Genomic DNA, 13,460 nt, shown 5'->3' on the forward strand with positions numbered 1-13,460 from the left:
CAGACCAATCAAGCTGCCTTGTAAAACACAACAGTGCAGCTTCCTTGGCTGCATTTAGGTGATGTTCTTCACTGCTGTACTTCTTCACACACATTTTGGCTAAACAAAAAATGAGGTTACTGCAGAAATTCATTCTACAGTAATGGAAGTTTTATTAATTTAAAAAGGCAGCTTTCACATACCTTCAAAGAGGTCCTTTTACCTAGAATATGAATGTGATCGTTACCTCATTTAATTAATATAGTATATTTACAGTAGAGATAATAGATTGAAACATATTTATAGAACTATTTGAAGTTCTTCTATTGGAAATACAGCAATACTGGGGAATGGCTGCACTTCAGAGGAATAGTCCCCCTTGCTAATTTAAAATGCATAACATTTTGCAGCAGTGTTTTGTTGTTGTTGTTGTTTGGGGGTGGGGGGAGTGTTTTTCTGTTTTGTGGTGATTTGGCTTCTTAAGTAAACTCAGCAAAATAGTTCAAGTTAAAATAAGCTTACAACTCACTTTTATAGTTTTAGTAGCATTGATAAAATTCATAGCATACAGATTATGTTCTTCCATTCCGGTTCCTATGGTCAAAATATTAGGGTCAAATATTATATCATTTGGATTGAAGTGCACTTTTTCCACAAGGAGGTGATAAGCTCTGGAACAGATTGCAATCTTGGTTTCTGTTTCTGTTGCCTAGTGGAGAAAAAGAATTCTGACATGAAACTTGCAGACAACACCAAAAATGAACTCCCCAGAAAACATTTACAGTTCCAGTGACTCAAGACTGAGAGTCTAAACATCACAAATATTAGAAGAGGATTATATATAAGAATTTTGTATTAAAAATATCACCACACCTGTACGTGGAGTTTTGACTCAACTCATTAAAAACAATTTTGTTCCCCAACATTTCATCATCCTATGCAAAGTTTAATATGTGTTTTTTGACATAACTAAGTTAATCCACAAAGATTCCACTCTCATGCAAAACTCAGTTTCTGAACTCAAAAAAAAAAAAAAAAAAAAAATCTGCGAAGGAAGGAAGAGTTCAGCATGGCTGAATAGCAAGAGACATGCTCTTGTGCTAGCAGAGCTACACTTGGAGCAGTACTTGGATTCCTCAAACAAATAAGCATTTCTTATGCTGCTCACATCAGGGTCAAAACTATTGCTAAGACTATATGGAACTCTTTGAATCACCTGTGTCAATGAAACAGAACAACTTTGTCTTGCACAAGAGTAAGAAAGCCTTGCACTCCAGAAGAAAAATACCTCTCCTTTAAAGCAACACTCACCTGCCCCATTTCATCAAAAGCCATGACAACCACAGCTGCTCCGTATAACTTAATCTTCCTTGCTTTCTCCAAAAAGTCTTCTTCACCTTCCTTCAGACTGATGCTGTTTACAATGCATTTCCCTTGGCAACATTTCAAACCTGCTTCAATCACTGAAAAATTTGAGGAGTCAATGCATAACGGTACCTATAAGTAACAGAGAAGTAAGCCAGGGGAATACATACAAGTTATGAATTAGAGTTCCACATGCTGTTTGCCCATTTGGACATAAAAATGCACACAACTTTAATCAGCATTTATGAAAAAAAAGTTTCCAGATGGTATCTGTAGATTCACTTTGCTTTAAATGCACAACTCAGAGCAAATTTAACTTAAGAGCGTCTATGGCAACTCCATCACATATCTTAGAGACCTCAACTTCTCCCTGTATTGTCTTGTGTTTCTGAATTAGATACTCATTTTAAGAGAATGCACATTGCAGAAGTATTTTTTAAAACCACCCTATATCCATAGCAATTTTAAGTTTTGTGGAAAGCAACACCGTTATGCACTGCCAGTATATAGATAGATTATGGCTCATAAGTGCTGCAAAAGGAACCTGCATTCAGCTTTACTAACCAATGAAAAGGACTGGCATATATTTAGCTGAAATCAGATAGAGAATGTTAAACCTCTGTTTGCCCCAAAGGCCTTCCTCATTACATTACCTTTACCTCTTTGGGAACACCTACATCTGCTTATTAAGCACCTAAACTGGTTACTAAATAGATCAATATCAAAATTTTCTGAAAGGCAATTTCCAACTCAATAAATGTTCTTTATTGTGCTTTGGAGTGGCTCAATTACAACCTTCGCAATATCAGGTTCTGAAGAAATCAAGTTACAAAATCTGGTCATTGCAGCAGGGCCATCCAGCATCCCATCATCCATATTGATGTCAAGAACCTGGGCCCCCATCTCAACTTGCAATTTGGCTACACTCAGGGCTTCCTAAAGAAGAAAGTCAAAAACCAAAACAACAATCAATAGAAAAAAGCCTAGTCGTTCTCAGGATAACATTTCACTTCTCCAAAATAAGCATGCAGCCAAAAATTTAAAAATTCTTAAGACATCCCATAAGTGAATAAGGAAATAATCTGTGATGTACAACATACAAAAGTTGTTAGTATGGCACAACTGATAACGAATTTGTTCACAAAACCATGACACCAGAAACCTAATGTGCTGATAGTGTCATTGATTTTAGACAATTGGTCATATGCTTAATTGAATGACTTAAGATTTGCATGGCAACAAGGACTTCTGACTGCACAAGATTACAGAACAGTCTCTGTGATGGTACGAAATAAGGGTCTTGCATCACAACCTCTGCTGTTTCATAACACAGAGTGCTTAACTTTTTGAGGTTGTTCAACATTTTTTCCAGTTGCAGAATAATCACCAGCTGCTAAGAAGGAAATACTAAAGCTTTCCCTCCAGCCCACATAATTATCTGAACACCTATGTCTGTTCACTTTCTCTTTTTTGTCACTCTGCAGACTGAGGAGACAAAAAAGAAAAAGGTTTTTAGTTGCCCACAGTCCCTAATGACCCGTGTTTAAAGCTTTCTTTATTTAAATAGATCTAACCTGCTTCATGACTTCCAAGAGTTTAAGAGTCAGATTTCCTAAAAAACAAACTAAGGCTTTAATTTTGATTGCATCAACTAGAACAGCAGAGCATACTCTGGGGCAGAGTCTTAGCTCTCAAGAACTGTCACTTTACTATTTGTTTGAATGTTACAGTAACAATTTACACCAGTAAAGAATGAGCTCTCCAGCCTTTTCATTTCTGCCCTGCAGCTGTTTCAAGAAAGCAATTACCTTTGAAGCACCTTTTTCTGCAGCAACTCTCATGTAGCATGCTGGAGCCAGTGATCAAAGTATATAAAGATTAGATGCAGCCATAATACTGACCAGGATTGGAGAAGGGAGGGAAAGAGTGAGGGCTGCAGTGCCACAATCTATCCCAAGTCAGATGTACCCCACATGTTGGAAGGAGGGATTACACCCACTTTCCTTCCTCCCTCCTCTGTAAATCCACCCGTAGATACAGCACAGACCAGGACATTTTCTAAACCATCATCAGCTGTGTAACTTAATTCAAAATGGAAAGTCATGTTTCCTGTAATACTTGTCAGAAAAAGAAAAAAAAAAAAAAAAAAAGCCATCGTAAAACCCTTCTCACAAATGTATTAGGAGCTGGTAAGCACAGAAACAAAGGACAGTAAGAAACTAAATTCTCCTTGTTTTCTCACTCTGTAACTGGTGTAGAACAGTGCTTTGTGCCAGCAAAACAAACAACTAATAACACATTGCAATGGAGCAATGAAAAATCAGAGCATCAGCTATAAAGATTATTGTTAAAATGCATACTTCATAGTTGCCTGCCATGATGAGTTTAGCAAACTTCCGTGATCCTGCAACATTGCAGCGTTCACCAATATTAACGAAGTTGGTGTAGGGCCCAATCCTGAATGGCTCCAGACCTTAAAAAGATATTTGCCAACATATTTTAAAAACAGAAAAGAAAAAACTGTGTAAGAAATACAAAATCCCTTTTCTAAACTGTGAAATAGAGGTGTCTCTCTCTTTAAGAATAGTGATTTCTCAGCATATCATGACGTGCACAAATCTAATGAGTAACTAGCATAGAAATGCAATGAAATAAGTTCCAACACATATGCCAAAGGTTTCTATCCTTCCTCAATTACAGTCAATAATTTACCTAACCCACAAAAGAGAACAATTTGTCCTATACAAAATGTCGTGAAGCTACGATTCTTTGGGCATCTGTGTATGCACATACACACCTTCTCTCAACTTCCAACTACGTTATCTCATGACTCTACCACCATCAGAGAAGCAGCCCACTGAACTGACTGACAAACAAGGACAGCTCTTAACCACGTACCTAAGTTCAGAGAAACAAGCCAAGTGGGACCCTTGGGTAGCAGGCAACTCAGAGGCAAACAAACCTTACAGAAGAACAGAATAAGCTAATGCATGAAACCACAGGCCAACCATGCTTTATTTAATTTATGCTAAACTGATTTGACTTTGAGATTAAAAAGACCAAAAAGAAGGTACTGTTTTACTTGGATATATGGCCCAAAGGCTTAAAAGAAGGCCTGGCTGAGGAACATACAGATCTAGACTTTGCTAAAACAAAAGACATTCTAGACCTTCATATATTGCTGGAACACTGTCCCAGCAGGACTGGATCGAGATCTGAGGCGACATAAGGGAGCTCTCTCACAGCAGGTGAACAAGGATCTCATCCCAGCTCTCCCATCAACTGTAGTCAAATTACCTGATCTCTCTGTGTTTGACCCTCCCCTGTTGCAAAGTGAGGATAAAGTTACTCACTCACAATTACAAAGTGTCTGAGACTTGCAGAGTAAAATATGCTGGCTTGGTTACATTATACAAGACTGTAATAAAATGTGCCATTAATCCCTTAGCGAAAGCAGTAAGATTTAGATCTCGTTACACATCCATAAGCTTGCTGGATTGAAGTAGAACCAGAAACTCATAGTGCCATTCTGATCAGTAGAAAACAGCAAACAAATTTATAATGGAAGGTTACATGAGTTATGAAGCTCAAACTGTTACACTCCATTTTACCCGACAGCAGCATGTATCCTTGAGAGAGAGAAGGTGGAACACGAGGCTTACAGAATTTCACAGCTTCGGCAATTTTCCTGAGTTACAGAAAGAGGAAAGTAAAGGTTTTGATTAAAATTAAACCACTCCAGACAAGACTTAAACAGAATATACTAGACATATACCTATATTTCCAATTTAGCCCTGTAGCCGACAAGACTAATTAGCTAGTTTCACTTTGTGTGGCCAAAGGCAAAAACATACTCCCAGAAGATCCTACCACAGCTATTTGCAGGGAATGTAGAAAGCTGAAGATTTACCAAATACTGAACGTGAGATACTACGCCAATGGAATACTTGATGGATATCAGAACCAGTCCTCAACCACACTGACTCTTACCGTATTTGTGATTTGCTGAGCTAAGCAATTGCTGATGATTGTAGAAACAAACACACAAACAAAAACCCACCAAAGGACAAACACTGTTCTGTGCTGAGACATGCTTCTCAGATGCTGGAATGACTCATGGTGTTCACGTTCACTTTCTCTTTGCTCCAGTCAGCAGCGACACACAGTGTCCTCTACATGTTCACATACCACATTTTTGCAGTTTGTATCAGGGTAAAAATGAATCACAAGGGCCCCTTCTCTTTCAAGCCCAGGTGAAAAATGGAGATCTTTTCCACTGACTTACTGCCAGTGAGAAAGATATGAAATGCTCCTTCTGATTGGCCAGGACTAGCACCAGCTGTACAGCATTCCCAGATCTCCTGTTCAGACATTTTCCCCCCACATCCACACACTTTCCTTCCTTCCTTCTACCATCAACGGAAACCTTAAGTTTCACCTTGTGGCTAAGAGTGCCAGAAAGAGAAAGACCATATGGCATAAGAGAGCAGAGATGGGAAGTCTATTCTATCCAACGGTAAAGAGGGAAGAGTAATTCCAAAACAATTTTAGATGACAAAACAGCAGAGATATAATCCCTGTTTGAACCATGCCTCTACTCATTCTTCATGATACACAAGGCTATGAAAGCCAAGTTATTTCTACTCCATATATTGCCGCTATAGGCATTCAAGTGATCCATCTTTTCAGGAAACTCTAAGACAAGCCATGGAATATTGCACAGAAGCAGCACTTAATTTACTTCCCAGTGCACCTAAAGTTGTAGCTCATGAGGTACCTGATATGTCCTGGTGTGGTACCACAGCAACCTCCAACTATGTTGACCAAACCATCCAAAGCAAAACTCTGTAAAAGGGAGGGAAAGAATTTTGTTTCAACTTAACAAAGGTATCTTTTATATATAAATGTATTCTTTTAGATATATATTTATATTTTTTTTTCTCCATATGTTAAGCAATTCAGGGGGATCGCAAGAAAAAAAATTAAATTAAAAAACAATCAGTACTATTTCTTCTCTTTAGGATTTGTTTTGAGACATGGATTCCCAAGGCTAACCAGCAATTTCAACACCTAATTTTAGGAAACTACATTTGAAACTGGCCTATTTTATACTGAAGCCCCAGATGAAAACTTGGATGAGTATCAAAGACTAGTCATACTGTATTATAAAAGGGAATTAACATGCAGCAGATACTGTGGTCTCACTGACACACTGCAGCTCCAGCCACACAGTTCTGTCTTACACAGATCAAGTGGCATGTGGAAGGACACCCTGCACTGGAATGCCACCATCAGCGGTTCCTATACACACAATATAAACAATCCAAATAACATACAGAGCCTTCTGAGGGGAAAAAAAAAAAAACACCACAGTACTGTAACAAATACGCATAAAATACAAGCAAAGAATTCTTGTCTACTAGTATGTCAGATATGACACAGTCACGGGAAATACTTCATACCTTTATATGCTTGGCAGTCACTTCTGGAGTTTCATCATAACCACCAAAAGTATTGGGAAGACCTTGAAACATAATTTTTCTAGTATTACAATTTGTTTAAAGCCCACAAGAACAGAATTAAATTCCACAGAAGACATATGTAAAGTAGCTACACTTGTATGAGGACTAAAATGCCTCATCACCCTTGCAATCATTACTCAATAGATTATTAATTATGCAAGAGAGCATTCTGGGTTCACTGTCACAGAACTAAGAACAGTTACTTTCAGCAGTTTAAAATATTCTTAATCTCTTTTTAATAGTAAAAACAATCACCTTTTCAAGCTAATTCAACTCTATTATTGCTAATGAGATGGAACGGTTTTGTTACATTTCATCTGCCTGTAAGCATAGAAACATGCACCAACACACCTGCATTGGGGTAACAGATGATGTAGGCTGTTGTACATTTTCCAATTGTTTCAATGAACGGTCGCATTTCAACTGCCCCTAAAGCACAATTTAAGCCGATACTGGAAAACAAATTTTCAAAAATTATTTTGAGGTAAAAACACCTTTTACACACAGAACAGATGAATGTTAGTGCTGGCAACTGCTAACTCCCGCAATCGTTTACAACAAAAAAACAACCTCATCTCCAATTTCTTTAACCACCAACATCAATACATCAGGACTGTGCAAAAGAAGAACCCTTGGGTGGAAGAAAAGTGCAAGGGGGAAGGGGGCTGGACTGAATTGAACTGGGAACAGTAAATCAAGGTTTCATTTCAAAATCCAGGAGGAAAGTAGCAGCATTTTGACAGCAACTACAGAAATGCAATGGCTCTATTTTCTAGGCAAGAGAGAGAGCAAGTGGAATAAGAATGACAGACTGGAAAGGAGCCTTGTGCTACAGGAAGAAGGACAAAAAAGGTTGAAAAAGCAAGACCTGCTGCAAGCTGCTAACTCATCATTTTCTTTTAAAATTATACATAAATCATGTCAACCTTGGCAGAAACCAAGTGCCTTCCCCAAGATGCATCATGGCAGCACTAAGCTTGGGCAACTGAATCTGCTACATCTTAGTAACAGACAGCACTACAGCAGAAGTATTTTTGCATGAATAAGCTTCTCAAACAATTTTACCAGCATGTGAGGTACAATCATGTTTTCTTTCATTCAATGACAGATACATAAATGTGACTTGCACTCAAAATCTCTACACTGATATTAAAAAGGGAAATTACTCCTTCAGAAAGTATGTAAGAGATCTTTTACATGTGTTTCCTGATCTCTCTGCACCATTCTAGAAACCATCTTATGAGTACTGCAAAACTCAAGAGGTGCTCACAGTGCTGCTGCAACAGGAAGATGTAAAAAAAAAAAAGCTTTCTCCTTTCCTGGAATAACAGTCTCAGAGAGGATGCAAGCTAACCCACTGAAACAGGAATGGATAACAGCCACATCTCCCAACTAACTGAGCCACAGAGGCTGCCTCAGAAGTAGCTAAGTTAATAAAGTGCACGTATGCCCACTTAGTTTCCCAGAGGTCAAAAGTAATAAAGCGCTGCACAGGACTAAGAGCACAAAATGATTTTTGACTTTGCTGCTGTTTCCAAGGAGTGGGCAGGGGCTTGCTAACTGCACAAGTAGCAGCAGTAAATGCTTGCAGCCAGATTCACTTGTTGGGCAGAATGACAAACCTTGAGATTCGAGGGGCTCACAGCAACATCCAAAATGGGGGCCTTGAATATCACAGTCACATACCAAGACCAAACAATACACAAACCCCTTCTTCCAATAATTTAGGGGTGTTTGGGTTTTTGGGGGGCGGGCATGCATGTTTGTTTCTACAAACAGCCAACGCTACTTTTGAAGTGCTTTTTCTAATGCATCTCATATAGGCCATTATATTTAAACAGAAAAACTTGAAAAGAACCCTTTTATTCTTATTTCCCGATACAGTGTTTACATACATTTAGATCCTTCATACAGATCCCCTGGATACAAACAGCATGCACAGGGAATACACAATTAATTACAGCAATGAAGTTCTGCAGTTTATTTCAAAGTGGGGGCTCATCCCTCAGGATTTTCGAGCAAAGCAAGGTAAGAATGGCTAACAAGATTTCCTTATCAAATGCAGATGAATGCAATATATTTCCTACTGTTAAGTCATTCAATTTACAAGCTTCCAGCTCATACTCCCCACACTCTCTTTTTAAGCTCTACTCCTGTATGAGGCAGCTTCATCTCTTCCACATTTAATATCCATCTCTGGTTCCAAGTACAAAACTCACCTGTCACTCTCTTTAACACACCTTACCAGAGAGATACTGTAAAAGCAGCCAGCATACTCAGCAAACAAGCACTTCTTGATGTTCTCACTTGACTTAGTGGGTACTGGCCCTCCAGAATGCCTGAATGATTACTCACTACATGGGTTGCTGAGAAATATATCTATGAGCATGACATCATCCAAGCTTTACCTGTTTCAAAACTGCCAAGTCAAACTAAGCAGACATGCACGTTCATTCAGAAACAGAAAGTAGCTTCTGTGGCCAGTCTCATTTCCCCACAGCACTCAACAGCATCATGAAAGAAAAAAAATTGAAAAAGGCAAACTGTTAACCATGACTTAAAAGCCAGCAGCCTTGAAGAAGATTCCCGGTACACTATCACTGCTACCCTAGTGTAATAATCATCACACCCTCATCTTAAGCATCACCTCTCTCCCTTGCTTATTTCTTCGTAGCAGTCACACATCAGCTCCTGTGAAAGCTAAGGCAGCAGAGTGCCCTTGGGATGAGAACAAACACCACATTAGGGCCCTGAACTCAGCATATGTCTTCTTAATGCTACCACAGTAGAAACAATCACAGGATCCGAAACAACACGAAGGGAACTCATGCCACATCTGAGCACTTTTCATAGCAAGCAGCTTGCCACACATCTTTCACCACTTGCTAAGCACAGTTAACAAGTTTCTCAGCTACTACCTGTATCAACTGGACACAAAGCACACACTTTTTAGGGGGTCTCCAAACCAAACTGACTTAAGGACAACACATCACCCTACACAGGATATACAAAACCCAAATGGAAACATGTGAACACATATAACGTGATCCCTAGGATACTACTATTAATCAGCTTTCTCACAACCGTAAAGCCACTCTGTACCAACTTGGCAACAGAAGTAACATTAAATGCAATCTGCTCCCACAATCAAAACCCTTCTGCCACAGTGCTGTATAGTAGCCTTCGTATAAATGAGAAACAGGCCCTAAGCATTCAGACCCATAAAATAGCTTTTATGAAATATGGTTTAATAAATTCTTGATTTCTGCTCCAGTACCCTTCTCTCCTCTTCAGAGGCGAGAGAGTTATGAGCAAGATTATCTGAGACAGACACTCATGCCAAATATGGATCACTAGGCTGCGATGCTGAGAGAAGGAGTCAACTACCACCCTGTTCCAAGAGGCTCCATATGTTACTTCTGGAGCACCGTCTGGTCTGGGAAAGTGGAGCCTCAAGGGCAGTCAGGAAAGCTGTGAATGCAGTCTTCTGCTTTTGTGTCACTGAGATGACAGATTGCGCGTTTTAGCTGGAATTTTTTTGTAAAAACAAACAATGGCTTGTCACAATGTGCATGGCATGCACTGCTAACAGTGAATTAAATGTTTTAAGTTAGAATGTTCTAGGAAGAGAACATCGAATTCCAGTGTAAGTTTTTGTGTGAAGAATCAGCCTGAGAAAAGAAATGGTAAAGAGGGAAGAGGAGACAAGGAGGAGGTAGAATAGGGCATAGAAACACAGAAGAATAGAGAAACAGGGAATGGTATTCAAATTCACACGCAAAACCTTGCACAATGACCAAAATCTTCTATATTATGCATTTTCACAGCTCTTAAGTCTCATACTTACTTCAACTTTTTTGCCTGAACAGAAAGGAATGCAAGTAAATGGAGGCATCAGGAGCCCTCAAAACAACTCACATCCTTGAGAAAAACCGTTACATTTTTGTAACAGTTTAGTAAAAAGAACACTGGAATGAAATGGTACCATTTGCTCTTTCAAGCCATGCTGAAACATATTGAGCTGGCACTGCTTCCCCCTAATAAAGAGATGTAAGCCCTGCCCACACCAGGAGTTAGCTCCTTGCACAATCTGAGACAGTAGGAGATGGCAAACTACAGTTTCAGACTTTTTTTTTTTTTTTTTAATTCTTTGACCTAATTGTGATTTCAGTGGCTGTTGCAAACACAAAACCCCAGATTATTTAGAGCAATATTTTAAAAATTCAGCGTTCTTTGGAAACATAATTTCTGCTGACAGAACGATAGCAGAACACATTAGCAATACATGTGATTAAACATGATCACAGTTAATATAGCTTCCATTTAGCTGCAAGCAAGGGGTTAAAACAGAAAAGAATCACAAGCTACCGTTAACTTACTAAGAGAAAGATACATTTCCTTACCAAAGTGGCTTACTGTGGGAAACACTAATGACAAATGCCTCTCCTGTCTGGCCTGAGAGGGTACGCCCACTCTTATCCACAATGGTTCCAGAAACCTAAATACCAGTTGAACATAGAGAAAGGAAAAGAATTAAATTAACAATAAAACCAAGAATTTAAATTGGCTGAACTGCTAAAAGTCAAAGCAGCAGGACCTGTGCTCCATTCAAAGTGATGAGGCTCAACCCAAACAGAAAAATTAAACTCTTTCCTCCCTATAAGTGTTTAAATATTTATCTAGGGAAAAGGCAAACCTCTGACAAGTCTTCTTTCCCTCTCCCCCTTCCTTGGGGGAGAGAAAAAGAAAAAAAAGGAAAAAAAAAAAAAGGAAAGAGAGAAAATTACCATGAACCATTCAGCAGCAAGGTAGCACTAGTATCATGGTATCATTCTGATGATGGCCTCAGAACCAATCTGCAGGGGTTACCTGTTTAGGCACCTATGGGCAGTCACAGCTCCTCTCCTATCCTCCTCATGGTCCCTACCTCCCCCTTTATGTTATTTCAGGTCTCAGGACTGCTATTAGGTTGTTTGGTGGTGGGTGGTGGTTGGAGGGTAGGAGGGCAGGAGAGAGGGGGCTGGCCTTAGAAACCAGTTATTCCTTTTGCACAAGGGAACATCAGATGTTGCAACTTCATAGTGGAGATAAAAGTCTTAACCTGTATAATCATACCCCTTTAGTACTATACAGAGAGAGATGTGCGAATAATAAATAATGCCTCCAACGAACAACTACAAAGTTGAGAATTCAGGAGGCATTTGAATGAGCCAGGAAAGCTTCCCAAGTCTACAAATCTTTTTTCCAGAAGATGGAATGAGTTTAGAAGACTCCATGCAAAGGTAAACCCATTATTTACTCCAAAACATGCTTTAACATTGATGCTACTTCCCTTCAAACTACTCAGTCAAGGGAGGCAACCAGTGGAAATCCTAGAGAGAGCTGTGCTAAGGGTTGTACTTCTCAACATAACTGAACTGGAAAGGCACCAGAGAATGAGGCAACCAAGCTCACTGACCACTCCGCTCAGGACAATGAAGACAAAAAGTCAACACCACGTAATCAGAAAACTGTCAATGCTAACTGACTTGAATGATAAAAAAGTAGAAACTCATTGCTCATCAAGTAGTGAACCAAAGTTGTGAACACAGCAAAAATTCTACATAATGACACCTACAATCTAGTCTTTACTGCTCAAGAAACTAATCCGAGTAACAAAAGAAAGTTTTATGAATGCAATTTCAAAGCTCACTAGCAGTAAAGTAAAACATCAGGAACTACAAAGAAAGAAACGGACAAGGCAGAGAACATCACTAGGCTGTCATACAATTCCCTGATGTCTGCACTTTGACTGCTGTATGCTATTCTAATTCCCCTCTGACTCAAGGAAGTGAAAAACAAAGAGGTGACAAGAATAATGAATGAACAGTATGGAGCAGCTAAATAGACAAGGACTCTTCAGGATGAAAAAGATGACTAAAGGAGGTTTTCACAGAGGACTATAAATGCCATGACTATGCAGCAAAGGGAACGTGGAACAGCTGCTCACTGTGACTTTCAAGAGACAAATGGCAAGACACAAAAGTAGTTATCAGGTGGAAAGTCCAAAAGTAAGCAAACTTTCAAACCAGCACATTCATCAGCTGTGAAAGTTACTGACAGATTATTTTGTGGATGCCTGGGTCCCGTACATGTTTGAACATAGATTCAAGGAAGGAGTAAACACATTCAGCAAAAGGGTACAAACAGATACAAACTGAAGATCAGAAAGCCTGGGCTGCAAACTACAGAAAACTGAAAGAATACATCAGAACTTTCAAAACAAGCTTATTCTTCTTCTATATTCATTCCTACACATTCATGACTGCCCCCTGTCAGAAAAAGACGTGTCAGAGAAAGAATATGGAGTTAGACAGACCTTTTCTGACTTCAAATAGTCACTCATATTCTACTTGAAAATATGGCAGAATTTGCTTAATTTCATCCTTGAAGCACTGGTTCTTATTACCCTTAAGACACCAAGCCTGAAAAATCATCATCAGACCTTTTCCTGTGGAAATACACAGAATGAATACACACGGGAATGAAGTCATTCCTTAGTCTTCAGAGTGATAAGCTGGGCAGAGCTACCCAAGGCTGCTTTCATAAAGCTCT

At 39.2% G+C, this 13,460-nt stretch overlaps 1 protein-coding gene across 4 annotated transcripts in view; it reads right to left on the minus strand.

Moving 5' to 3' along the window:
- The window catches only part of MTR (5-methyltetrahydrofolate-homocysteine methyltransferase), a 52,252-nt gene that overhangs the window by 26,056 nt on the left and 12,736 nt on the right, over positions 1-13,460 (minus strand). For all 4 annotated transcript variants that reach the window (XM_030035121.2, XM_030035120.2, XM_030035122.2 and 1 more), the window contains exons 8-16: positions 11,270-11,364; positions 7,218-7,318; positions 6,807-6,868; positions 6,122-6,189; positions 4,956-5,032; positions 3,705-3,817; positions 2,140-2,280; positions 1,291-1,476; positions 509-688 (exon numbers count right to left, since the gene is read on the minus strand). In XM_030035121.2, the coding sequence (XP_029890981.1) occupies positions 509-688; positions 1,291-1,476; positions 2,140-2,280; positions 3,705-3,817; positions 4,956-5,032; positions 6,122-6,189; positions 6,807-6,868; positions 7,218-7,318; positions 11,270-11,364 (1,023 nt within the window). The remainder of the gene's footprint in view (positions 1-508; positions 689-1,290; positions 1,477-2,139; positions 2,281-3,704; positions 3,818-4,955; positions 5,033-6,121; positions 6,190-6,806; positions 6,869-7,217; positions 7,319-11,269; positions 11,365-13,460) is intronic.

Source organism: Aquila chrysaetos, chromosome 13 (genome assembly GCF_900496995.4).
Source record: "Aquila chrysaetos chrysaetos chromosome 13, bAquChr1.4, whole genome shotgun sequence".
Classification (NCBI taxonomy): Eukaryota; Metazoa; Chordata; class Aves; order Accipitriformes; family Accipitridae; genus Aquila; species Aquila chrysaetos.